This window comes from Opisthocomus hoazin, chromosome 7, assembly GCF_030867145.1.
Source record: "Opisthocomus hoazin isolate bOpiHoa1 chromosome 7, bOpiHoa1.hap1, whole genome shotgun sequence".
NCBI lineage: Eukaryota > Metazoa > Chordata > Aves > Opisthocomiformes > Opisthocomidae > Opisthocomus > Opisthocomus hoazin.
The window spans coordinates 58,569,934-58,597,879 of record NC_134420.1 but is presented as its reverse complement, the minus strand read 5'-3'; the positions used below and the strand labels follow the sequence as shown (position 1 = coordinate 58,597,879).

General features: G+C 41.7%; 1 protein-coding gene across 1 annotated transcript; it reads right to left on the bottom strand.

Annotated features, from left to right (window-relative positions):
• Positions 1-65: 65 nt before the first annotated feature.
• Positions 66-27,946, bottom strand: BDKRB2 (bradykinin receptor B2). The gene is made up of 2 exons (XM_009936818.2): positions 27,873-27,946; positions 66-2,911 (listed from the first exon to the last, which is right to left on the bottom strand). Exon 2 carries the CDS (start codon positions 2,907-2,909, stop codon positions 1,764-1,766), a length of 1,146 nt encoding a protein of 381 aa, XP_009935120.1. The 5' UTR covers positions 2,910-2,911; positions 27,873-27,946; the 3' UTR covers positions 66-1,763.

Below are 27,946 nucleotides of genomic sequence, written 5' to 3'. Positions count from 1 at the left end.
ATGTTTACTACATAGCAAAATAACATGTCTATATATTTACACGATTTAAATTAATGTCATATTAATATAATAACATGTATATATTTTACTTCTCAATACCAAATACTCAAAATCTCTTCCATAGCCTCAACAACCTCTGCATGGAGTTCCTTTTATTTAATGGTTGCGTGAAAAGCATGCTCATGAATGAGACAGTACCGATAGCACTGGAGACAACAGAAAGCCTTGCTGTGTTTCATCATAGGTGTCTTGGACAATATAAAGAATGAACAATAGAAGTATTTATGACATAGGATTATACTGGATTATTAAAGAAAACCTATGGAAATCGTCTATAAACCATCTGCAGTGGTGTAAGTCCCATAGGTTTTATCGCACATCTGCACACTTCCAGAACATTTTTGGGTTTAATTATTTTAAAGTTTAATACATATTTCCTATGTTAAATGGAACTTTATTGCTTCATTCAAGCTCTGATAGATAAGGACCACACAGTTGCAGTTGGAGTCGATTTACGTCACCAAACTCCATTTCCCTTGGTGGTTTGAAGACTGTAACCTTAAGTGCTTTGAAAAGAACAAAGGCTCTGTTAGTTTCAGAAGGTTTTAGGTCATCTCCAACTCGGTTTTCAATCAAAGTTCATAGAGGTAAAAGAGCATACTGACACTTCAGCAAACTATGAGTCTATCTATCTTCTGTGTAAACTCAAATTAGATCATAAACCCTGTCCAAGTGGGGAAAAGCTAGATTGTGTTAAAATCACTTAGATTAATTCCACAAATAAAATGTAGGTTCTATTAGAGTCTGAAAAGGCTATTCTTGAATACTCTGAGTTTTCAAGACTCCTATTAGCTTCAGTTAGCTTTCTAAGGCAGTTAGATGATAGCCTCTTTCGTATTCCCAGTTTCTTCTACTCCTGAGATCATACCAGTTGTGCTGAGCTTTTTTATTCCATTAAATAACATTACAAATATCAATTACACTTAGTGAATATTAATAACTAAGTCTCTGAGCTGAAGTGTGGTTATGAATGTAAATAACATTCTGTCACTCAAAAGGAGTGACTGTTTGTACCCCAATGCAGAAGGGGTGAAGAATCTCCTGCTACAAAGAAAACTCAGCTAATTTCATACAGCTGGCTGCAGCCTTCCTTCCACTACTGCTTTATCTTTTTTGAGCTACTTTCTGTACATACAGGCTGATGCAAACTTCCAACTAGGAGTGGCAAACAGTTGCAAAAAGGAACAGCTTGTCAATCAAAAACTCAAAACAGATTTGGATGACTGAACAGAAAAAATAAAAGCCCAGAGGATAGTCACACCTAAAAATCCATTTTAATAGTAGTCCTATGGATTGATTTACCAGAACTTGCTTGAATACAAGCACCTCCTGTCAAAAACCTAGTCTAACGATCTGTGTGGGTACCATAAGTAGATGCACAATGCTGACAATAGCTTCTATACTGGTGCTCTCTTCAAAGAACTGTATGTACACCTTAGAAATGCAAACATTTCAAATTATACATGCATCAAATATTATTCAGCCATGAAAATGTACAAATGCTACAAAGTAGGATTCAGTCAGGAAAAATGTCCAGCAACATTAGACACAGGTCTGTGTGTGGACTTGGCATCAAGATCAAACAGTTAGTTTCCCACAGATGATGAATACTACCACACATTTATTGTGTGGACCAGTAACAGATGGATATTAGTGGAGACTGATATGTTAGAAGGCTTTTTTCCTGTAATGAACAAATTGTGCTATCGTGGTAATGGAAAAACAGACTTTTTCCTTGGGTATTCACTTGAAATGGAAGTTCTTAAAGTGTCCAGGGAGTTTTCCATCTGCACAGACTGTGATTTTCTGCACCTCTTTGGGAATGAGTCCTTGTAGAATTCCACAGCCTTCTTCTGGAAGTGCTTCCCAACAATTACATACAGGACTGGGTTCAGGCAGCTGTTGCTAAAGGCACAGTATGTAGCTACCTGGGTCACTATGTCGTTGATTTCTTCCAGGCATTTGAAACTGGGTGCTAGGTAGCGGATTGTATCAATGAACGTGCTGACCTGGAATGGAAGCCAGCATATGATGAACAGCAAGAGCACAGCAAGGACCAGCATGGTGGCTCTCCTCTCTGTCTGGACTAACTTCATTTTTTGTAGCTCACTCCTTTTTAAGGCTTTGACGATTTGCATGGTGCAATAGGTAATTACACAGAGTGGGATCACAAAGCCCACAATGTTCAGCAAGCAGTTGTTTACAGGCTCCCAGTAGCTGGCTGGGTAAATAAGACCACATGCTGTAATGTTGTATTCTTTATAAAACTTTAAACTTCTGAACACAATTGTAGGTGAACATATGAGCAACGCACATGTCCAGACTACACAGCTATTCCATTTGGCACAGACAGTTCGTCGCATCCGTCCCAGAGACATGGTTTTCACTAAGGCCAGATAGCGGTCGATGCTCACGAGTGTCAGAAAATAAATGCTAGAATAAAAGTTCATATAACTCATTATGTTAACAGCTTTACAGAGGAACAGGCCAAAAGGCCATTGATAATTATTGGAAATATTAATGGCCCAGAAAGGTAAAGCACAGACTAACATTAAGTCAGCAAGTGCCATATTTGCTAGGTAAATTTCGGCCACTGTGCAGCGACTCTTGTGGAAACACAGAATGATGAGGACAAAGGAATTCTCTATTGCTCCCAGAATAAATATAAACCAGAGGAATACGGGCTGAAAATCCTGTAGCCATTTCCATATGTCTGAATTAATACACTCATATTGATTCAGCTGATGCACTCCCGAATTATTGTGGAAATTTGCCGGACTGAGCGTGTGCTCTTGGGTGCCCATGATGTTGTAAAATTGTGTAACATTTTCAGTTGTGATGGAAACCATTTCTGTGCAAAGAAAAGAAAAAGATGACATGAGATTGCTACATCTAGCTCATTGCTGCAAAAGACACAGTAGGAAAAGTTAGCTCTGCTTTTCCTATTGCCCTAAAAAGTGTGGCTTTGAACAGGCTTACAGTTCTCTGGGTTGCTTTCTCGTAGACATCCTGCATGCTTGCAGAGAGTTTCACAGACTAAACTTCTGTGGACTGCGTAGACCAGTTCTAAGTGGGTAAAACTGAGGCGATAAGGCAAGAGCAGACACTGTAACCATCAGGTCAACTCAAGAGAAGCTTTACCAGCCTTGATTCACTAGAACCAAGCTGCAGCAAGTCTCTTCTAATTCTTTGTGGAGGTTCATCGTTACTTTCTCTTCTCCACGTATTGATAGCCATAGTTTCCTAAAGGACAGATGTACCTTGTGAGTCCCGTGTCGCTCACTGTTAAGCTGCTAGTTCTGTGGCATGTCCCTCCACATTTTACACTCTCTTGTGTAAACCAAGAATCAGGTGGAATTCAGTGGTGCTGCCTTCCCAGACAACACCACGTTTTTTCCCCAAAGTTATGATTGTCATTCAGCTTGCAGCTGTAGTTTGCACTGAGAAAGCTGCAGGAGCAAGGACCAGTGTTTGCAAGCAGTGTGCCTTTCTCAACTTCTCACTGGAATCACCTGTGCATTTCTGTCTCTGTGTTACATTCTCTTTCTGTGAGCAAGGAGCAGAAGAGATAAATGGTACAACTTTTGTGAGGGAACTTGTTTAAATAGGTCTGCAGTGGGTGGGTTGGCAGTTTGGCAAAGGTGGTGACCATCGTGTAAGGCAGGACCTGCCTGCAGTCAGGCTGCAGGGAGCCAATTCAGGTGGAAGAGCACAGCCCAAAAACCAGGTGCTGTACTGCAAATATTCTATGGGTCAGAACAGCTTGGAGTCTTACAGGGAGCTATTTACATGCATAAATGTCAGATACGCACTTCGATGCTACTGAAAGCAAACAGAAGCTTAGCGTCCAGCATCCACTCAATACCATTAAAAAGTTAACTGTGGTTTTTATTGTTGTGCTCTCAGATAATGAATGCTGAGATATTATTCAAATGCAAGACTGGCTTCGCAGATCTGTATATGCAATTCTCTGAACTGGGTAACAGAAACACTTTTTGTCTTTTTTTCTGGTCTTTAAAATACCACTGTTTATATTACGGTTTGATTGGAAGCTTTTCAGATGTAATTTTAATTAAGATATTTGTCTGATTCAGCTGGTAACTTATCAGTAAAAAGCGGACACATTTGTAATTCCTGAATGGGTGAGGTTCTCATTTGTGCTCTGGTTACTGGATTTGTTGGTTGATAGGTGTCAGTGCTCAATATGCACATAGAGATTTGTCTGTTGGATGCAGAATTACTGAAAAATTGTGGTCATATTTTGTGTACTTAGTTTTAATCAAGCACTGTAGTGCTTGAGACCCAAAAGCAAAGACGAAGACCACATTTTAGTAAGTACAGTAAAGGCATTAACAAAGGAAACTCTATACTGTAAAATTTATAACAGGGGTGTCAGGCAGGACAGGTCAACAGAATAAAATGGGCAAGTAGGACTGAGAACCTTGGAAGACAAGGAAACCTGAAATAGATTAATAAGCATAAACCAAAATGTCAGCAACACACATTTCCAATCCTTCGTAATTTGAGCAAAGGACGGTGTTTACATAAACTGGGTAACAACAAAAATATACTTATTCTCCAAGTTCATCCTCTCAAAACCTCAACTTTTCAAGCCCATATCTAACTGCAGGAACACATCTCCATGCTTTATCCTGCCTCTCCATTAACTTTATCATTGCTAGAACCACCTCAGTCTTGAGACACGTGTGTCCTTTTGATTTCTGAATGTTTTAACCAGCATCTGCGGAATGGGTTGGTGGACCCTCTTTATTATACAGCATTACATGTTGTAGACACCCATCCAGCAACATCTGCTTTTGGTGACACCGGAGCTTTTATATCTAGTGGATGTGGTTTTAGTTGTTCTGTCTGGAAAACAAATGCCATCTGCAGTGCGTGCTATGCAACATTGCCAATATTCTGATTTATGTCCTCTTTTCATCTTCCAGGTGCAAGCAGCTGCTGTAGGTTATAAAAGTTCTGGTTGGAAGTCTTATTTTTGTCTGAGCTCTTCCAGGCATAGCAGAGCACCTGCACCTAGAGTGCGTTTTTCTGCCACTTTATTTGCTCATGTTTCAGCACCTCTGTGCCTGGGAAGATCATGGAACAGATCCTCCTAGAAGATATGCTAAGGCACATGGAGGCCAGGGAGGTGATTCGAGACAGCCAGCATGGCTTCACCAAGGGCAAGTCCTGCCTCACCAACCTAGTGGCTTTCTGTGATGGTGTAACAACAAGGGTGGACAAGGGAAAACCTATGGATGTCATCTATTTGGATTTTTGTAAAGCCTTTGACACGGTCCCCCACAACATCCTTCTCTCTAAATTGGAGAGCCATGGATTTGATGTGTGGACCATTCGGTGGATAAGGAATTGGTTGGATGGTCGCAGCCAAAGGGTAGTGGTCAACGGCTCAATGTCCAGATGGAGACCAGTGACGAGTGGAGTCCCTCAGGGGTCCGTAGGGGGACCGGTGCTGTTCAATATATTCATCAATGACATGGACAGCGACATCAAGTGTACCCTCAGCAAGTTTGCAGATGACACCAAGCTGAGTGGTACAGTCGAGACACCAGAAGGATGGGATGCCATCCAGAGGGACCTGGACAAGCTGGAGAGGTGGGCCTGTGTGAACCTCATGAGGTTCAACACGGCCGAGTGCAAGGTCCTACACCTGGGTCGGGGTAATCCCCGGTATCAATACAGGCTGGGACATGAAAGGATCGAGAGCAGCTCTGCTGAGAGGGACTTGGGGGTACTGATAGACAAAAGGCTGGACATGAGCCGGCAATGTGCGCTGGCAGCCCAGAGGGCCAACCGTGTCCTGGGCTGCATCAGGAGAAGCGTGGCCAGCAGGTCGAGGGAGGTGATTCTGCCCCTCTACTCTGCTCTGGTGAGACCTCACCTGGAGTACTGCGTTCAGCTCTGGAGCCCTCAGCACAAGAAGGACATGGAACTGTTGGAGCAGGTCCAAAGGAGGGCTACAAAAATGATCCGAGGGCTGGAGCACCTCTCCTATGAGGACAGGCTGAGAGAGTTGGGCTTGTTCAGCCTGGAGAAGAGAAGGCTGCGGGGAGACCTGATTGCAGCCTTTCAGTACTTCAAGGGAGCCTATAGGAAAGATGGGGACAATCTATTTAGTAGAGACAGCAGTGACAGGACGAGGGGTAATGGTTTTAAACTAAAACAGGGTAGGTTTAGGCTGGATATAAGGAAGAAATTCTTTACAATGAGGGTGGTGAAACACTGGAACGGGTTGCCCAGAGAGGTAGTGGAGGCCCCATCCCTGGAAACATTCAAGACCAGGTTGGACAGGGCTCTGAGCAACCTAATCTAGTTAGTGGTGTCCCTGCTCTCTGCGGGGGGGTTGGACTAGATGACCTTTAGGGGTCCCTTCCAACCCAAAACTTTCTATGATTCTATGATTCTAATATAGGACAATACCAAGACCCTCATTGGGTCCCAGATATGCCTGATCAATCTCTTCCTCTTTATCCATTAGGCCAGACTGAATTCATTTGACACAACTTTATTCCTGACAAGTTTATATTGGCAGTTCCTTATCACTTTGTTATTCTTTATTGTTCTCCATATGTAGATACACTGCTTAAATAATATTTTGCTGTCATGCTTTCCAGGTATTTAAATGAGATGATTGACAAGTTTGTAAATCCCTGGGTCCTGCTATCTGTGCCTTTTAAAGATAGATATTGTGCTTTGCCCTCTTTGGGCTTCTGCAATCTCCCCATTCTCCTTGGTTTCACAGACATAAAAACTGATAGCAAAGATTTCCTCTCCTAATTCCTGAACCATTCAAGGGTCGGTTATACATGACCCTACCACTTTTCATATCTCCATATATTCTCTAATTTGTTCTTTCCCAATTCATATCAACCCAATTGTTCAAATCAATCATCATAAATATCAGATCAAAATCTTCATTTCTGAGAGGACTAACGCAGAGTCATCATTAAACTTTTCATTATTCTCTGAGTTATGGTTCCTTTTTCATTTTGGAAACAGGCCTAGACTTTCCTCCATTACCCTCTTACTTTTGATATATTTGTAGAAACATTTTAAGTTACCTCCTATGTCCCCTATTAACGGCAACTCATTTTTATTGCGATGTTTTTGATGCCTTTCATGTTCTGAGTTTTTAAGTAATACCTCAGACAGCCATACCTTTCTGTAATTAATCTCCCTATAGCAAAGCCTGGCATCAAAGTGCTGGTATTCATAAAAACTTAAACATCTCAAAGCCCAACTTTTGTGGCTGTGAGACATGTCACTAACAAATTGCAAACAGCAGTTTCAAGTCTCGTTTTCTGTGTATACTGGCACTTTATGCTGTAAAAACACATAGGAAGTGAAATACTAATGGATGATCAACAAAACGTTATCTGAGAACAGAGAAGATCTGTTGGGAGATGCAGTTAGCAAAAGCTGTTTCTTCTGCCAGTAGCGGGCTGTGAACCAGCAGAAAGAATTGCAAGTGCATTATTTTATGCTTTGAAGTTGGATGTACGCATATATTTAATAAGATATTAATCTAATTCAGAGAGTGGTCATAAAGACTATGTTGGCAATTTGTATGCCTTTCCCTCATTATATGACTAATAGAAAAACAATAAACAAGAATTAATTTACAGCAAATAGCAGCTCAAAATCTGCCTACTGATTTATGATATTTTTCCTACAATTAATCTCTTGTAGATTATTTTATTTCAGAAATGAAAGCCATAGAATACTTTAAAATAAATTACTTTTCATAGAATCACAGAAAGGCAGGGGTTGGAAGGGACCTCTGGGGATCATCTAAGGCCAAAGCAGAATCACCTAGACCAGGTTGCACAGGACCTCGTCCAGGCAGATTTTGAATATCTCCAGACAAGGAGACAACCCTTCTGGGCAGTCTGTTCCAGTGCTGTGCCTGTTGTTTGGCACATCTCTGGTGTTCATGTGCATGCTTGGAGCAGTTGCTAAGGCAGCAGAAGTCTGTCCCTCTCTTTCTATGCGTTCAGACTTCTGTGGTGGAGCCTATAACAAATAAATGTTCTGGCTTTTATGATGTTAAACTCTATAACGTGGTTTGCTGGAGCAAATGGTGGAGTATTAGAAAGTGTAGGTACATAGTCATGATGTTAACCTGTACAGTCTAATCTGCAAGCACAAAAGAGAGAACAGGCCCAATGCCCCACTAGTCTTCTACTCCAAATGAGGCATTTCTGTGATATATGATCATTCATGATGAAGGTTGCCTGGAAAGCGGGTTAGTTTTCCATTTATTTCAGGGATTTCTTAACAAAAGATGGGCCTTGTGAAGGATTGGTATGACACCCAGACTGTACCATTTTTAACAGTATTTTATAATTAGCTGGTTTGTTTTAAGTGCTGCCAGCGGCCAAAAGTATTATCAGATACATGCAGCTGGATTGCTGTACATACATACAGCTTCGTATACAGCTGGGTGTCGATGGCACGGAGGAGTGGAAAAGCAGGGAGGACAAACATGGTTTTGAGTGAGTGGCTGCAAACTGTGAGGGGCACTGGCTCACTTCGACATGGTACTTTTTCAGAGGGCAGGTCAGCTACAGAAATAAACAGCAAAACACCAAAGGCCTGCCATAGCCTCTCCTCTAAATCTCTGTTCCTGTGTAGAGCCAGGCCTGCTTTGGTGCTATGTATTTTTGGTATGGGTTTGTCCTCCTGACTATCTCTGAGCCCAGCTTGGGCAGCCACTTGTCCCCTAGTAGTCCCTATTAGTCTGGCAGCCTTGATTCTTCATGCTAGTGTAAAAGCTATGGTAAATGCAACAGAAGAGCTGTCAGAGACGTAAGCAGAAAAAAAGGTATCAGCCTGATAGATCTGCTGTGACTGAAATGGGAAACAGCAGGAGTTCAAAAGCTGCCGTAGGTAAGGGTGGTCCTCTGCAGTGCCACACGTGCAAGGAAACCTGTGTCCTACTGACTCTACCTAAGCACTGCTTCTGCTTTCTCAGGAGCTTGGAGTGCAAACCTGATTGACTCAGTAAGTTGTGAAGAGGCTGTAGAATTCCCCCTAAACTGCCTCATTTGTGACCATCTGACAGGTATTTGCTGGCTAAGGAGAGGTAGATTCCATTTTAACAGCTTTGGAGGATTTGGTTCCAGGACAATATCTTTGCGAGGAAAAGGAGGTATTTTTATTTAGTAAGAAATTATAATATCACAATCTCAATCCGCATTTTCTCCTTTAGCTCCACACCTACAGGTCTAGCAGGCCTGAAGCACATGTGATGGGACAGCATAAGCAGAGGCATTGCTCAACAAGAACCCAAAGTTGTGCTGGAAGATGGAGGTCATCTTCTGTGATGGACTCTTGTTTTCAGAATTTAGCATCAACAAAAATACAGGCAAGACATCCTCCTTATAAATTCTACATATTCTCCATCAGGCTTATTTTCAAAGCTTCTGTTTCAACCCACTCTTCTTTCAACTTTTACTACTGCAAAAAACACATTTTTGTCATCTATATGCAGTTTACTGAGTCTCTTGTTTCCATCTAATCCAAGCCCAGTGGGACTGCTTGCACCCCTCCCTTTGGCCTTAGAAGGGGTTTGATTTGTATCTTTGTCTGTCTGAATATGAAAAGGTAACATTATGTGGCTCTTGTGGTATCTCTGCAAGATGCTCTGAAAGTTATTCAGAATGTCCTTTTAATTCTGTTCTACTGAGAAGGCACTCGTCATTTTGGAGAGGGAGAGGAAGTGTCAGTAGCATTCCTAAAATATTCTGCTTTTACCGACCCCATGACTTTAATTTTTAATTTCCCATCTTTATATAATGAATCTTTAATGGGCTTTAGTGTGGTTGAGGTTGTAGATCAGTGAACACTTTTTGTGGCAATGTTAGCTTAAATGTTTCCTGTTGTCCATTTACCCTTCACTGTTGCTTTCCACCCCACAGCTGCCCTCACAGTTCATGAGGCTTCATGTTGAACGAGACTGAGGAACTTGACTGGGACAAAAATAACCTTGCAAGAGAAGAAGTTATTCTGAATGCAAATCAAATCCCTAATTTGTTCAGAAAATTAAGGGAATAAAGAAAAGGAGGAGTTACCTCTCAAAAGTAGAATTTTTAGAGACCCTTTGGAGGGTAAACTTGAAGCCCACCATGGAAGGACAGCCATTGCTCTGCGGTTGTCATTAAAGGCATTTACATCAATTATGTCAGGACAAATCGAAAAAAGTTGTTCTGTCAAAGTAGTTATTTCAATAGCAATGAGACTAAGGTGAGAAGAGGCTATTAATTTTCCCCTCTGGGTGGGAGATGAAACCGCTCAATCCCAATACTGTCTATTGCAATCAGCTAAAGAAAGGCGTGGAAAGAGCACAAGCCCGATCAAGTGCAATGAAACACTTCGCATAACCTACTATTTTTCAAGTGGAAATCTTGAATGTGTTAACTTTATTGTCTCCATGTTTGACCTCTGACTTGATACTGTCAATATTTTAGAAACTTTTCTACTACCAATGCCCGCCAAAATGTTGCAAATGTCACCAAAGCTTGATTTTGCTGCAGTTCTGAAAGAGTAGTTTTAGTACAATAATTCTATTTAATTTGAAGTAAGAAATAATTATTTTTAACATTAGAGGCTGTTCAGGATTAAAATAACAGGATCTTCAAGTTTCTACTGCCACTAAATCATTCAATTTCAACCTTGTCAACCTCAGAAGTTTTAAAGACCCAACTGGATAAAGCCCAGAGTAGTATAGTCTGATTTCATAGCTGATCCAGCTTTGAGCAAGAGATTGGAGTAGAGACCTTCCAAGGTCCCTTCCAACCTGGATTATCCTAATTTTCAGCAGCAAGTGCCCTAGCTCGCTGGGGTTTCCTAGCTCACTGAGGTGCCCTCAGGGAACTATGGATGTTTTGTTGAAAGCACTGTGGGAACTGGCTTTTCCTAAAGTCTTTAAGTCTTTTTTTTTTTTTCCTTACATATTGGGACAAAAAATTGTCTCATCCAAATCACAGAAGGAACCAGAGAAAAGTTTTTTTTGTATTAATAGGGTTTTCAGCAGAGGACAGAAGGCAGCCTGAGTGCCAGGAGAGCACAGCCCATGAAGCCAAGAGCTGAGAGCCCAGTGCCGGCAACTGAAATGCATCAAGTTAGTCTTCTGCATCTGGGCTGCCATGTGATCCACTGGGCTGTCGGAGCCATGTTTCAGCATGTATGTACTGTTCCATTTACCTTTCTAATCTTTAGATTGCTTTGATGGGCTCTTTAGGTGGCTAGAAAAGAAATAAAAGCCCAGGGAGAGAGACACACACACCTGTAAGAATTCAGTAGAGACACTAAGTCAATGAAGCAGAAGGCAGGCACAGGAAATTAAAGTAGAAATCTACGTTCGTTGACAAGTTGGTCTGGCATAGCAATGGGGAGTTTTGCTTCTCTTTTCAACAGCAAACCTGAGGGAATGTATTCAGTGTGTGTAGAGGAGATTAAAACAAAAAAAATCTGTGATTTTGAGGGAAAGCAGAAGCCAGGTGTTTGGGAGGCAATTTGGGTACTTGAATGTGGGTCTTTGGGGAAAGTGCAGGCTGTCTGGGATGTCTGCATGGGGTTGGTATATGATATAAGACCTCTGAGAGGTCTTCTGGAAAGAAGTAAGATACTGTGGAGTTTCTGAAGCGCCCTCAGATCCTGGAGAGATTCCTTTGCCCCTTGATGTTAGCACTAAGATTTGAGGTGGGGGGGAATAACTCCACTGTGAAACTGGCAAATCTTTGGGCTTAATAGAGCATTACAGGGACTGTAAAATAGAGCATTAAAGCTATAAAATGAAATGCAGAATTATAGCATAGGAAGATAAGGAAAAGAATCTCCTGGGAATTAGTCTCTTAAAACAGTCCAGGTTCTAAGAGCTCAAAAAGAGAAGCTGCTGTTTTCTTACAGAAGAAACAGTTTTAGATTTTGAAGTATTTGACAATTAGAATAAAGGAAGCTTGGGTCCATATTTGAAGTGAATAAGAGTCTGGTGTAGTGCTTAGAGTATTGGACCTTGGCTTAGTGCTATTTTTAAGGAAAATTCCTGCTTCTTGTCTTTTGGGAGAATAGCAATGCTGTGTAAAGCTCTGTGGTACCTTGGCAAGAGCTAAAGCAGATGAGCTAGAGGCAAAGGGGTTTTTTTTATTGTTTCATGTTTCTTCTGAAAAAAGGTATTATCTATGGGTAAAATAACAGGGGAAAAAACCCAAAACTACCTCCTAATTTTTGCTGACTTCCTGACCTTTTAAAAATCTGCGTGTTCATAACTCCTTCCTCATTCCTGGGAACTTGTATTCCTCAAAGTTGACTTAAAGCCCATCCATATTTTAGTCTTTTGTAACTATCTCAAAGGCAACATAAGCTAGAGATGTTCAGCAAGAAATAGCTTTTTAAATTAACCCCTTTCCTTGTAGAAATATTTCCTCTTCCTTCTCTGAAGTATGGAGGAGAGAAAACACACCTTTAGTCTCAAATATAAAGCCATACAGCTCTGACAATCTGTCATTCCTATTGTAACATTTATAAATGCCATGTATTATTTTATTGTTCATTAGCAGTAATTTTTCTGAGAGTAATTTACAAAAGTGAGTGGATTCAGTCTCTCAAATCTTTTTCCTGTGAAAATTTCCCAGATGAGCTGTTATAAGACTGCATGATTTACTCCCAGTCAGTGGTGAGCACAAGGGCTAGATGGAGAGCTTGGGCACACTTACTGGGCACTTCTTAAAAAAAAGTGCCATAAAGATTTACTTGTGATTTTGTTGCATGTGTTAGCTCACTTAGCTGTTCTTTGGAGCTGTGTAATTCCTCTTGCATGGGAACCTTTCATAGATCCTGGATTTCAGAAAGCATCCCAGAAAAGCACTGCAATTGGTGATACACTGGTTGAGAACATTCCTCTTGCAGAGAAAGGCTGCGTCAAAGCTTCATTAAATTAAAGAGGGAGGGGTATAAGCTAATAAATAATGGAAAATGTCAAATCCCTTGAATACTGTTATAAGGTTGTTTTGAGGCATATCATAGCAAGGTGCAGTTTGGAAAAAGGAATGAAACATGAAGTTAAATCCCTCAGCTGTTTTTTTTACCAATAAACCTTCTGCTAAGACTTGAAAGAGCTTGGCAATAAAAGCAAATGAGGTCTGTAACTGTGGGGCCATCAAGAACTGAAAATTTGATACATACAAGACCTGTACATAGTGATGTGCTCACAGCAACAATTCCTTAAGTTAAATTTAGAACTGAATAACTGCTTTAATGTTTTGTTTTCCTGGAGATTTCTATTATGTTAATGCTGTGCAGCTTTCCCCTTCCCTTTTGTGCATGATGGGTTAGTAAACAGAGTAGAAGAACATCCTGTACTCACTCAGCAACTTTTACTATTGTTGTTCACAAGCAGAGAAAGGAGATGAGTTCAAAAACTATCAAACTACTCTGAAACACACAAGATCACTGGCTTTCTCCCTCTCCCAACACACACTTCAATTTCTGCTCTTCAAACACCTCTGAGAAAGTTCAAGCTATTCTGATTTACTGAGTTATCTTCTTTCTCCAGCTTTCTCAACATGGTATATTTCTATGAAGGAATGAAGTATATGATGCTCTTAAATCTAAGTGTTCATCAAGAATAAGCCAATTTGTTCTATCTGGAACTTACGTAAGCCATACACCTGTATAGTAAGAGGCCACAAGGCTATCAAATAATGTTGATTCAGTCTGTTTCTCTTGATGAAGCTTTTTCAAATGAGTAGAAATAGTTAAATAATTGTTGAAGCAGGGACATGAATCTGATTCTTCCATCTTTGGAAAATGTCGTCAATTGCAAGGTTTATAATGTCGGTCTCACAACTTCTTCTCTCTCCTCATGAATACTGAATTACTTGCTGCTGTTCTCAAGTCTCTTTAATTTTCTTTAATTCTCCAGGGGCTTAATCTTCATGTAACTCCCACTCCTGTCCACTTGGTTTTAATGTGACTTTGATCCAGGACCTGGTGTGAGGAGTCCTAAGTAGCCTTGTGTCGCCTTGAACAAAGGTGATAACTTTCCAATTCTCTCACAGCAAGGCACATTCTATTACACAATGCACTCAAGTCACAGCTGAATCTGTACTTTTTCTGTGTGTATTGTAGTGTGTTTGCTCAAAATGTTTGACAACTGAGAAAGAAAATATTCAAACAGGAGAAAACTGGACGCAAACTCACTCTGCAAGGCTGGCAGCATATTTTGTTCTGTTCTTTTTGGCATTCCCCAAATGACAACAGGTAAGGTTACCCATGAGTGCTCATTGTCAAAAGCTCAGCCAACAACTTGCATTTAGGTTAGGGTTAGGGTCAGGAGTGAAAGAAATCTAGGAGCCTGTAGCAGGAGTGGGACTTCAAAAGCACTGCAGAAGTGAAGAACAGTCACCCAAATGAGTTCTTACTTGAGAACTTTCCCATGGGAACCATGGCTGATGGTCATGATCCAAGACTCAGCCCATGCCTAGAGTTCAGGTTTGGCCTAGGAGACCCACAGAGTATTTCTGGCCTTTCTGACATAGGGTGAGCCCTGTCATGTCTATATATGTGTTTATCACACTTTTGACACTCTCTTATCGTTGTTCTGTGTTTTCCCATGTATATGATATTAGATCGCCCTAGTGTCACACATTGGTATCTTGGACTTTGTTGACAGCATTTGCTTCAAAAAACTCTGAGCATATTGTTGAGCTTAGGGTCAATGTGCTGCTGTGCCCGACATGTTCTTTTGGGTTTTGTTTACTTGATCTTGGTATTTGGTCCAAAATGATCTGTATTTCATTCTTGGTGAGGTAAGGGGCAGAGGGTCAAACTTTGCAAGTGGCATCAAGCTTTTCCTTTCCTTTTCTCAATTTCTTTGGTGCTTTTGAGGGCAAGCACTCCCTTACAACAATAACATAAGCAGGAGTGCTGCTACTTTACTAGGCAGGCATTTTAAATAATGTCAGGGTAGGACACATCCCCAGATACACTGGTTTAGGACTTCCACTCAGCCCAGCTTTCAGGTGGAGTGGCTCCCTTTCTCAAAGACACAGACAGAGGAGTTGCTCAGGAAAATGGAGAGAAGATGGCAGAAGTAGGTCAAGGGCCCTTGCAAATTTTCAGGTCACAGAGGTGGAGGGGAAGGGAAAGGTGCCTGAGGGAGACAGGGCTGTCTGGGGCCCTGTTTATTGCTAAGTAGCAATAAGTAAAGAAGGTAAGTACACTTGGTTTGTAGTATGGGTGAAAAAAACCCTGCACATGGTCTTGTTTGCTTAGACAAAAGCACACACAAAGCTCTCTAGTTTCTATCATTAGCTAAAAGACTTCCTGCCAACAGAAGTAATGATCAGATAATGTTTTGCTCACACTTTTCATCTTTGTAGAATTTGCACTCAGCGTTGGATCTGTTGCTGAGAAAGTGATTGTCTATTAACATAATTTATTCCTGTGCCTAGCTTGATAATATCTCCCCCATTGCACTGTCTTGCAGATAGCGATGGATGGGAGTGCGCTTACATGCACATTTGTACAGGGAGAGAAGCAGCAAAAGCATTGCTTGGAGTGAAAGCAACATGTTTTGGCACCAGGAACCACACAGGGCTCCCTGTTGGGTGGCACTGACTGCTGGGAAAGCCTAAGCCTTGCCCCAGGGCTGGAAACGTGAATCTCCCTTAACCCCCCTGCAGCACTCATGGTGTCTGTCTGCAGAGCTGAATGATCAAAACGAGCGCAGTTTAACTGAAGTAGGAGGAGAAATGGGAGACTATAAACTTGGAGTAGGGTGAAATGAAGTTGTATCCCCTCCTCTAAGCACTGCAGGATCCGTGGGAATTCTCTGTTGTAGACAAGGGATTGCTGTACCCCATCATCATTGCAAAATTCAAAGAGCTTAATGCACTAACGTTTTGAGACCCATTTAATAGCCATTGCTGTCATGTGAAATGGCAACTCTGATGGTATCAAACAGCACAATGCATTTATCAAGTGGCAGACTATACCCTGAGACCAGTGAGCTACAGTAACCTGTGTCCAGTGATAAAGAAATAAAATGCTAGTGATTTTATCAAGAGTAGCTTGTGCAGCTAGATTATATTTCCTTGTTAAAGTCAGAATTTCCTGCTTTAGAAAACAACCTTTCTTGAAACTCGGATCAGAACTACAGCAAATACCATGGGGAAAACAGCTAAGCTGGAAAACCCCCCCGTGAATTTTCAAATGGCTGATGACAGCTTTTGAGAGGTAGGCTGGAGGAAATGTTCCTAGAGTAGGTTCTCAGAGCTGGTCTTGGAGTCCAGCTAATTAAATAGGTACAGGGCTGATCTCAGTATGAAAGATAGGAGAGCACTGATGAAGCATGCCAAGGACATAAACTGCTTGGTATCTTCATTATAAAGAACAATGGGAATATCCTGCAGAAAGCACGGGGTGATATTAATACAGTAACAGAAGTGGAATAATAACAGGGAAAAACTAAGTCCTGAAGCACTTTTATTTCCCAAGAAGATACAGCAAATGATGCTCCTTTGTTCACCTTGAAGAGATCTTTAGTGGTGCACAGTCCTCCATTTAAGGCTCCCTCACTGATACGAACCTGATATGAACCCTATGGCCTCATGAAGTTCAGCAAGGCCGAGTGCAAGGGCCTCCACATGGGTCGAAGCAATCCCAAGCACAAATATAGGCTGGGTGGAGAATGGAATGGGAGCAGCCCTGAGGAGAAGGGCTTGGAGGTATTAGTTGATGAGAAGTTCACTATGACCCAACAATGTGCACTCGCAGCCCAGAAGGCCAACCATATTCTGGGTTCCAGAAAAACAGTGTGGCCAGCAGGTTGAGGGAGATGATTCTTCCCCTCTGCTCTGCTCTGGAGAGACGCCACCTGGAGTGCTGTGTCTACCTCTGGAGCCTTCAGCACAGGAAATACATGGTCCTGTTGGAGCAGGTCCAGAGGAGGGCCACAAAAATGCTCAGAGGACTGGAACACCTCTCCTATGAAGAAAGGCTGAGACAGTTTGGGTTGTTCAGTGTGTAGAAGAGAAGGTTTCGGGGAGGCGTTAGTCTTCCCAGTACCTTCGAGTACCTGAAGGGGGCCTCCGAGAAAGCCAGAGAGGGACTTCTTACAAGTGTGTGTAGTGATAGAACAAGGGGTAATGGCTTCAAGATGAAAGAGGGTAGATTTAGGTTAGATAGAAGAAAGAAGTTCTTTACTATGAAGGTGGTAAGGCACTGGCACAGGTTGCCCACAGAAGTTGTGGATGCCCCCTCCCTGGAAGTGTTCAAGGCTGGGTTGGATAGGGCTTTGAGCAACCTCGTCTAGTGGAAGGTGTCCCTGCCCATGGCAGAGGGGTTTGGAGCTTGATGATCTTTAAGGTCCCTTCCAACCCAAACCACTCTATGATATGCACGTGGATGTCCTCTAAAGCTTTGCTGTTTGTTGCATCCCACCTGTTGTTGGTCCTGCCAGGCCTCTTTCAGTTCAATTTAGTCACTCCTTTCTCTTAGCTACTGAAATACGGCTCTTGTCCCTGTGTAGCAGCTCTAAGTTCTCATGACTAGGCAAAATGTGAAGGTCTAATGGCCGAATAGTACTTGTCAGTGTTGCTCCCTTTGTGCATTAAATACTTGATGGAGATATTTGCCTTTCAGATGAACTGGCTCTGCGCCCTGAAAGCATTTTTCTTCTAGCACCTTGAGAACACTGTAGCAGCCATTTAGAGAAAAGGCAGAAATTTGCAATCTCCAGTGCGTCCAGTCGCTATCGTGTTCACACCGTTGTCAAAGGTATTTGCAGTAACGCAGCATTTCCTGCACATTTTGACCACTGGCTTTCACAACTATGGCTTTTGAGAAAAGCTTGCTTCCAATAGCAAAGGTTGGAAGCTTGTAATACGTGTGGCTGACAGGTTGCTGTCCCAAAGTCTAGTAGCTGTTTCTTTGACAGCTGCTGCTTTCCTTGTTTCTTATCACACAGGTAACTGATTGTTTTACTATGGAGTTGATTAAGGCTCTGCTGCATTTTGCAACAACATAAAAGATGTTCTAAACCAATGTATTATGTCTGCAAAACATACTCGCCAATACAAGTTGTCATCCTCACCAGCAGCTGGAAATGTTTCAGTCACTACTACTTTTTCTGCTGCCTGACCCACATGCTGATGGCTCCGTGCAAGCAGAGGACTTCTTAGTGCAGAGTGCATTGCAGGCAGAATCTGTCCTCTCTATAAATTAGTAATAGTACCTTGTTTTCTCTTAATGCTTTACACCAAAGGGATATACAGATGGCTCCACGGAGTAATGGTGCAGTTTTTAAACAGCACATTGGGCTCTGACAACAGAATAGGCTAGAAAGTATCATTAACTATGTAATGCTCAAGTGGAAGTACAGCTTTAAATTCAAGTAGGTAGAACTCAGAGGAGACAATATTTATCCAGGTTGCTCAAATTAGCATCTCTACCACATGGGCTTCTTAAGACAGTCTCAGCTGAATTTAGAACCTATGGCAACAGCTGTAGACATGTCCCAAAATCTACTTTAAACTATAAACTCAGATTTCAACCTCCTGAAAGGATTTTCTCATGGACCATCCCAGTTAGTGATTCCCCAGCATCACTGACCTGTGTCATGGAAGGCAACAGAAGCATGACATGATAGTCGTTGTCTAAATGGCAGGTTGTCTTTACTAAAAGAATCAGTGGCTTGGTGTTTTTTGGGGTTTTTTTTTTTAATTTCATACTCTTTTAAGAACTCCTAAAAGCAGAATGCGGCAGTGCAAGTGCTGGCGAGTTCCCCTCTCAAGGGGAAGTCTAGTCTGGAGTGTGCTTCACTTCTTAAATGACAAAGTTCAGAAAGCCATTTTGCCTAAGTAAAACATGTCCTGCTAAGCTGTTGCTTGAGCAGGTGGGACAGTCATTTTGTGTTCTGTTCGTATCTCTGCTCCTGACTTAGGCAGTACCTGAAGCATTTGCAATTGAAAAGAGGTCAGTTTTCAGATATTGTTGTTAAAAGCCACCACAGTCTGTATATCAGAAGAAAGCTCAAAACCAGATTTACATATTGGAAATGGGTGTGTGTGTGTGAGTAACTGTAGCGAACTTCAGACTGTGTTGCAATTACCTCGATAGCCACAGCAGATAACGTTTGATATACATCCAAATGTAGTCTGTTTTTCTGTTGAAAACCCAGGGGAACTCTAATGACAACAATTTTTAAGTGGGAATACACTATAGTTCTTTTGGAAGAACTAAGAATTCAAATATGAGCCGACAGGGACTTGGTGATTAACTAAATAGTACAAACATGCATGCGATTTGAATACTGAGAGGTCTGGAAAGGTTCAGGACAGTTCTCCAGCTGAGAAGTGGTGTGGTTTACAGTGCCAATTTACAACAGTCAGTATTTGGATTATGCGGTGAGTTTGTGTGGCAAGGTTTTTGTAGCAGGGGGCCTACAAGGGGGTGGCTTCTGTGAGAAGCTGCAAGAAGCTTCCCCCGTGTCTGATAGACCCAGGGCCAGCTGGCTGTAAGATGGACCTGGTACTGGCCAAGGCTGAGCCCATTAGCAACGGTGATAGCATCTCTGTGATAACACATTTAAGAAGGGGAAAAAAACCCGCAGCGAGAGAGAGGAGTGAGACTATGTGAGAGAAACAACTCTGCAGACACCAACGTCAGTGAAGAAGGAGAGGGAGGAGGTGCTTCACGAGGTGCTGGAGCAGAGATTCCCTTGCAGCCCATGGAGAAGACTGTGGTGAGGCAGCCTGTCCCCCTGCAGCCCATGGAGGTCCATGGTGGAGCAGATATCCGCCTGCAGCCCTTGGAAGACACCACACCAGAGCAGATGAGTGCCTCAAGAAGGCTGTGACCCCGTGGGGACCCCACGCTGGAGCAGGCTCCTGCCAGGACCTGTGCACCCATGGAGAGAGGAGGCCACACAGGAGCAGGTTTGATGGCAGGACTTGTGACCCCGAGGGGGACCCACGCTGGAGCAGCCTGCTCCTGAATAACTGCAGCCCATGGGAAAGACCCATGCTGGGGCAGTTCGTGAAGAGCTGCAGCCCATGGGAAGGACTCACGTTGGAGAAGTTTGTGGAGAACTGTCTCCCGTGAGAGGGATCTCGTGCTGGAGCAGGAGAAGGGCGTGAGGAGTACTCCCCCTGAAGAGGAAGGAGCAGCAGAGACAAGGTGTGATGAACTGACTGTAACCCCCATTCCCCGCACCCCTGTGTCACTTGGGGGGAGGAGGGAGAGAAAATCAGGAGTGAAGTTGAGCCCAGGAAGAAAGGAGGAGTCGGGGGAAGGTATTTTTAAGATCTGGGTTTATTTCTCTTTATCCTACTCTGATTTGATTGGTAATAAATTAATCTTTTTTTTTTCTCCCCAAGTTCAATCTGTTTTGTCCGTGACAGTAACTGGTGAGTGATCTCTTCCTGTCCTTATCTTGACCCTCGAGCCTTTCATCATATTTGCTCTCACCTGTCCAGCTTTAGGAGGGGGAGTCATAGAGCGGCTTTGGTGGGCACCTGGCATTTATTCAGACTAAACCATAACAGATCACGAGTTTATTTTTGCCTTTTCATGCTTTGCCAGTGCTCTGAAATTAAACTGTGTGTTAATTTATCATCATCCCTTTGTTAGCAACAGATGTCACAGTCTTGCTGGAATCTGGTGCAGACAATTTGTTTTTCACTCTGCATACATGGGTTTTCACCATTGGTATTTACCAAGAAGATATGTCTATCTGCTCTTTCCATAATGTCAAAGCTGACAAAAAAATCATGGCGAGAATTTAGAGAGACAGATTCCCTTAGTATATGCCACAGTTCCTTCAAAGAATTGTTGTACCCGAAGCTAACAAAACCCAGACATCCTTCACAGACTGAGCAGTCATATGCTGTTGGGTTGTCACAGGGTGGCTCTGCAGCCTGGCACAAGATCGGAGACCTTTTCCTGTCTGGCCAGTGGTAAAACAGCTTATGGATCACACTTTCTGGTACCTTACGTTCATGTGTTACTACAGCTGTGCAGGACATGTTTTACAAAATGTTGGAGGAGGCAAATTTTCTTCTGCTATTAAAATTACTATCAGAATGGAAAATTTCTAGAGGAACTGGTAGATTTTTCACCAATGATTTAGGGAATTTAACAGGAAAGATTTTTAACATGTCTTTTCTGATCTTGCACAGAGGAGGAGACCTAGATTCAGTCTTGCTCTGTCTGGCCTAACTCACTATAGCTTGTCCCCCCAGCACTTGCTTAAGAAGGAGGATGCCTCGTTCAAAATCCCTGATCTGTGCTACCCATTCCCAAGCAGATTTCTCCTGTGTGCATGCACGTGTTCTGTGTTTTGCTTTCTTTCTTTCATTAAAAATGTCACAATTCTTTAATTCTAGATGGGAATTTCACTTCTTCCTTCTGTCTTTCCCAATTTTTCTGTGAAACGGAAATTTTATCTTTCAACCAGCTTTATTAATTTTGAAAAATGTTTTAATTTAAGTTAATCTTGTCAGCTTTGAATTTGTGTACCATCACTTTTGCAACGGCTTCAGAACATAAAGCACTGTGTTGCATTGTATGAGACAATTGTCTGCAGCAGGCAGCAGAGGCTCATGGCAGGATGTCAGGACAGGAGTAACAGAAGAGGAAATGAGCGGCTGTGAGGTCTGGAAAAGAACATCATGCTGCTAAGGAAAACAAGCGGGAGAAATGCTGCTGCTGGGAAGGAAGGAAGTATGGAAGGAAGGAAAGAAGGAAAAAGAGAGGTTTAATTTCTCAAGACAGAAAAGGATTTCAAAACAAATAATAAATAACGATTCCTGCCTGAGTCAAGTATACACCAAAGTTATGAGAGTTTTATCTGGGATTTTCGTTTAAAATCTTATAAAACCTAGATAGTTTATACTGTTTGGATCCTTATTTTACCTAGATTTAAAATAGTCCAAAATTTGAAGTTGTTTGATTCTGGTCAAACTTTTCTTTGGTATTTTTTTTTTAAAGTTGTTTGACCAGAGCCCATTTATCCTAAGTCAAACCTCATTAATATGTTCCACATAAACCTTTTCTAAAAATAGATGCAAATGTGCTGTGGAAAGTACTTATACAGTAAACCTGCCTATAGTGATACACGATGCAAAGTGTAGCAGAATGAAATTCCAGATCTCTCATACTGCACATTTATGAGCTGTAATCATGATTCAAATGTCGATTTGTAGACTACATCTATTGTGGAACAAAACAAATTGCTGTCGTCTTACTTTTCAAAAAAAGACTAATGTTTCCATAACGTTGCAGGAAACACCTACACAAAACTGACTCCATTTTGTTACTTCTACTTCTTTCTGTTTCTGGGAAATGCCCTTTTTGTGAGACAGCTGGCTGGAATTTCTTGGCTATAAGGGAGTCCTAATAAGAAAAAAACAGTTTCTCAGAGGAATGATGTAAGTGGAAGGTGAGAGCACATACTTGTCTTATGCAACATGCCTGTACATGCTGTTTTAAAAAAAATACTTATGTTATAAATTAACGCTGCTGGGAACAATATCCCAGCCATTCATGAGTTGCATTCACGTCTGATTCAATATGACTGCTTTAAGCACGTTGGAATAGTATTGCTTTGAAAATGAACTTGCAACTCACCGAGGGGGGGGAAAAAAATATTAGAGCCATTTAGAGAGTTCTTAAGTTTTAAACTGCTGCCCTTTTCTTGTGAACGACTAGCCCATCTTCTTCTCTGCTTGACTTTGTTACGTATTGTAAATCTCCACACAGAATGAAGGCTTGTGAGAAGACAACTGCTTTTTCTTGTCTATCTGCCCATAAGGGGTAGTCCCAGATTCTTACAACTTGGAAATTTTGGCATTAACCAGAAGAAAAATAAAAGACCCTTGCCCAAGCAAAGGAGAAGAAATAAACAAACACAACTATCTTGATCCTAATAGGTGAACACATCCGAAATGTCCAATGAAAATAGTTGTTGATCCTTTTGTACCAAGTAAAAATGGGGGAATGAGGAAGAAAGTGGTGGAGGCTCCTTGTAGGATTGTCCCATAGTAATGGGTAGGACAGGGCAGCATACAGAACATGATTATGCAGAGGAACAAGTATTTTACTTCTCTGACAAGATGCTAATAAATGTCTATCTCTGTTTGTCTATATAGGTGAATATATATGTATGCCTATATATGTATATATCCATGTGTGTGTAGAGAGAGAATTTTCCACAAAGCAAACATTTCCTGGTCATCTTTAGTGACACCTTTAGGCCACAAACCTTTTGCCTTCTGCTGTGCTGTTTACTCTGGGAAAATTGGTTTGGGTGTTTGCAGTGCCCAGCACTGAAAAGACTGGGCATGGCAAATCTTTCTGGGTCATGCCAAGGAGAACAGGCATCTGTGATCTGATCTTAAGCAGTTAAAGCAGGATTCTGCATGTGGAGGGGCTCTCCAGAATATGAACACAGTGTCTGGAGGGTTTGATATAGAAGACTCAATGTAAAGAAGTAAATAAGAAATCCATCCTTGAGCTCAGATATCACAGACTGAGATGAGAACATTATAATAAATAACCTGATGACACTAGACTGGTTGTAAGATTCATTGGCTGAAGTTCAGCATGGAGCTCAAGCTGTACATTTACAAGGCCTAAAATTTGTCTTGCAGTGTATCCTGTGTCCGACAGCAAAGTTTTCCTGTTGTAATACTTAAGGGAACACACACCACAGAGATTTCTTTCTTGTCTCATGACTTCACAGCTAGGGAAACAAGCCTTTCACAGACCTGTCCCTCTGGAAAAAGAAGCCAGAAAAATGATGTGGCAATGCCATCATGGTTGGTAAGCAGGTTACCAGTAAGCAAATCTCTCATCTCTGCTAATAGATCTGTAAGACCTCATCTACTATAAACTGTCATTACTCTGCTGACATAGATGGCATTGTGAACGTTCACTCCAGCTGAAGATCTAACCTGTGTGGTTATTGCTATCACTTTTTATGCCTCTTCATCCAGTTGTTTGCTTGGTGTGCTGTTTGCCCTGGTCTAGCAGGTAGGACTTGGAGCATGGCTTTGCAGATATGGCCATGCTGTCTGTGTCATACTGATGACAGGAGGCTTTGGTGATAATCCATGTGCAAAAGCTGTGCAAGCGTAGGGACAGGCTTTGCCTCCACAAGCTTATAATCTAAGCAGAAGACAAATATACTGTAGAATATAATGTAGAACATAGCTTGCTATAGCAAAAGACTGCTAGAGAAGGAGATGAGAAGTATATGCAGACTGGAGACGAAACCTAGTGACATATACTGCAATATTTGTGTCTTCCTACTTGTTTAAGGATCAGGTCCCACCTTTGACTTATGAAGTCTTCACAGCTGCTTTTTCTAAAAATTCTCAGGGGACCTGATGAACACTCCCAGTTTACTGGCCTGCCCACATCTGCAGTTTGCCCTTCACATCAGGAAAGTGGCTTGGGTTACTGCTTTGCTCCATGTGTGTGGGCAGGGGGCTCACATCACCCTTCCGGAGGTGAACCTGGTGCCCTTCTTTTGTACCCTGCGACACTTCAGAGCAGCATTCTTTCAGTCAGTCAGACAGCTGATAGGAAATCACATAGCCGTGGCAAAGAGACAGAGCACCTCCAGAGACACAGGGGTACAAGTACCAGAAAGTATGCCTGCAGCATACTCCCTTCTGCCAAAGTAGGAACACTACAGAAGGAAAATCAGCTATGGCCACTTCTGCCTTTGGGCACGCATGTATAAATCCTGTTAATATCAAAAAGACCTGGATCTCTAACCATAGTTCACTCTCTTTTTTTGGTGAGTTTATCTGTAATCTCAGATAACGTGAGTGGGAGAAATGGATTTCTGCATTTTGACAGCTCCATTCTCTTCAAATTAGCTATAGTCTGAAGTCTGCCATAGTTTGCAGCTCTATCACCATGCTGGCATACTTTAGTGTGCAAAGCTCAGCACTAGTGGATCTGCAAACCGGAATGATGAGATTTGTGTGCAGGGATCACAAAAACCAGCCCAATCTTGCTGAATTGAGTTAAGAAGTTAACATATAGGGGAAGTAAATACAGAACAGCAACAGAAGTAAGTCACATCCACCACTCCAGGCAACATCAAGAGACCTGAAGCATTTTGCTGAAGTTTGATACAGCAGCTTTGCCACAATGAATGCTTTAGACTTCCTTATCATCAGACTGAAGATAGCATGCTTTCAGCAGGCAACTTTGGTCCTTGTGTTGTTTCTGGTCTATATCCCATTTGCTCCTGTTCTCCAATATTTAACTCCTTAGTGGGGGTTGGACCATGACCAGGGTCCCTCAGCCCCAGAACACTAGCATTACTTCTAAGCAAATGATGTATCACCATTGTGGCGATCACTAGAGGGTGCAGCTTCATCTGTGTGAAGACAGAAGCCTGCACAGTCCAAATTTAGTGCTGCTGTGGTGTTCTAGTCCTCTCTGCTTTCCCACTGTGGTTGTGGGAAAGCTGCTTCAGAGCCCTCATGGTACAGGGGTGCCCTCTCCTCCCTCCATCCCTGGTCGTGTGTTCTTGTTGAGAGGGGCACGCAGCTGAGGGAAGAGGCTGGTTCAGCCATCGCTCTGCCAGCCACTGGGTTTGTGAGTCAGCACCCAAAGACCATACTGTGGGGTGTGATTCTTTCGTAGCTGCCCATTCACCCTGAGTTACGCCGGTTATAGAGGATTGGCTAAGCAAAGCTTTTGTCTCCACCTTAAAGGACCATTGTTGTTCACAGCCAGTCAGGGGCATAACTTTTCAGGTTGATATGTGGAAAATTTGAAGTATGCCAAATACAAGGAGGAAGGAAGATAAACCTTTAGATAAGGTAGGGGAAACTCAAATGTATGGAGCACTGAGAGACAGTTTTAAAAAAACATGAGTGGCAATAGAAAAAGGCTGTCTTATGTGCAACTTTTAAAGAAAAGTGGAGGTTTTAGCTGAATGGCATTTATCTGGAGGTTTTTTTTAACTTTATACTGATTAGCATTGCTAATGAGTTCAGGTGTGCTTTTGCTGTCAATTTGGTTACTGGGAGAGAATTTGTTTTGAAAGCAACTTGGTTGTTGACTTTGCAAACAGTGGGATTTGGGTTTCTAAGAGATTTTTACCCCCTTATTTCCATGAGAAACAGACTATTAAACACTGACCATTCTTAAGCAGTGAATTTTAGGGTCTTCATAATGAATGTGCTAAAATTCTCCCAAATTCCTCTTGTTCTCTGTCTGAAGAAAAGAATTCAAATACATCATAGCTACGAGAATTTTTTAAAGCTGTGTTCCAGTGCAGTGATGAGATGCTTATTTCAGAAAGCTCTCACTCAGTAAGAAAGGCAGTTTTTTTGTTGGATCATTGGTATAAAATGTTCAGGTAACTCTGAGTAACTCAGTTAATCTTGTTCTAGCATGTACAAGGCTCGGTGGAAAATGTGACAAAGATTTTCTGGAGATATCTCTGCTCTGGCTATTTCCAAAGTCTTTATTCACTTAGACACATTTATCTCTTCTCGTTGGGTTTTTACTATCAGCACTGAAACCAAGACAAATATATTTGGAAGTCTATGAATGATCCTGAAGTGCGAAGATACTTCTCTTCATTTTTGTCCTAATGATTGTACATTCTCAGCGAACAGCAGACAAGATAAAAATCATATGACTGATATTACTCAATATCCGGATACTTCAATCTTAGAGACTCTGCTATAAAAGTTGATTTTTTTTTCCTAGCTAACTGTCTTCTAGCTTCTTTAAGAAAATATGTACAGCTGTTCAAGACAAAAATATACTCTTTATCTTCAGAGAAAGCATCTGTAAGACTGCATACAGTGTAGTAAAACGAGGATTCTAATGACAGACTATTTGAACTTTATTGGTTTTATGGCTATTTTGTTATTATTATGCTAAGACGGCTGCTTAGTATAGATACTAAGTAATGGAAAATGAATAGCTAAAAGTACAGCATATATTTCAGCCTTTGGTCTCTTTATTATATGATCCTAATTACAATCCCAGTTCTAAGATTTTCTTTGTTTTTATCAGCATCTTATAAATAATGCTTCTATTGCATTTTTTTACTTGGATACAGATTTTAGAAAGAAACTGATAATGTTGCTTAAAGGTCATCCAAAACTTTTCTTCTTTGTAAAATGTAAGAAATAGCTTTAAAGGTTTAGTCTTTGGCATCCAGTCAGAGCAGACAAGACAGGTTAGTGGTGTCAGGTAAACACACACACACACTTCCTGCCCCACAAAGTTTACAGCCAAAATAATAAACAGAGAAAAAAAGATTTGGAGGCACAGAACAGAATTGCCTCTGTTTTTTCCTTACTATTTTGTAGGTAGTTTCTCAGCTGAAAACAAAGTTATCTGCTTGCACTTTCTTGTTTTTTTGTGAGATGAAAGAATGGGTGCTCACGGTGTGATTAGAGACACGAAAGTCTTCCGGACAGACAAAACCCTTACCCTCCAGTAGCCTGTACAATGGATAGTATTTGTCGCAGGTGAAAATCCCTGTGCCTTTCCTATGTTTGGTACTTTGAAATAAAGCTTTTTTCTGTAAATGCTACAGGTCTGCAAAACCTGACAAGTTACAAAATCACATTAGCAATAATTATTTTTCTCCTTCGTGTCCCTGGAGCACTAATAACATCAGGTCTTTTGTCGCTGAACCACAAACGTGAAGAATTAAAGAAGTGGTTCCCAAGAAGCAGCAAACGGCTGAATTTAAATGATGAGAACTTTTCATATTAAAGACAAGTGGAAACACGTACCTTTACAGCAAATTCACCAGTGAGCAGAAACAAATGAGTGAAGTGCAACACGTCTCTGTGAACAGCCAAGCTCC

What these genes read in the sequence shown, in the direction of transcription:
- BDKRB2 (XM_009936818.2), bottom strand. Translation starts at nt 2,909, where the DNA reads ATGGTTTCCATCACAACTGAAAATGTTACACAATTTTACAACATCATG.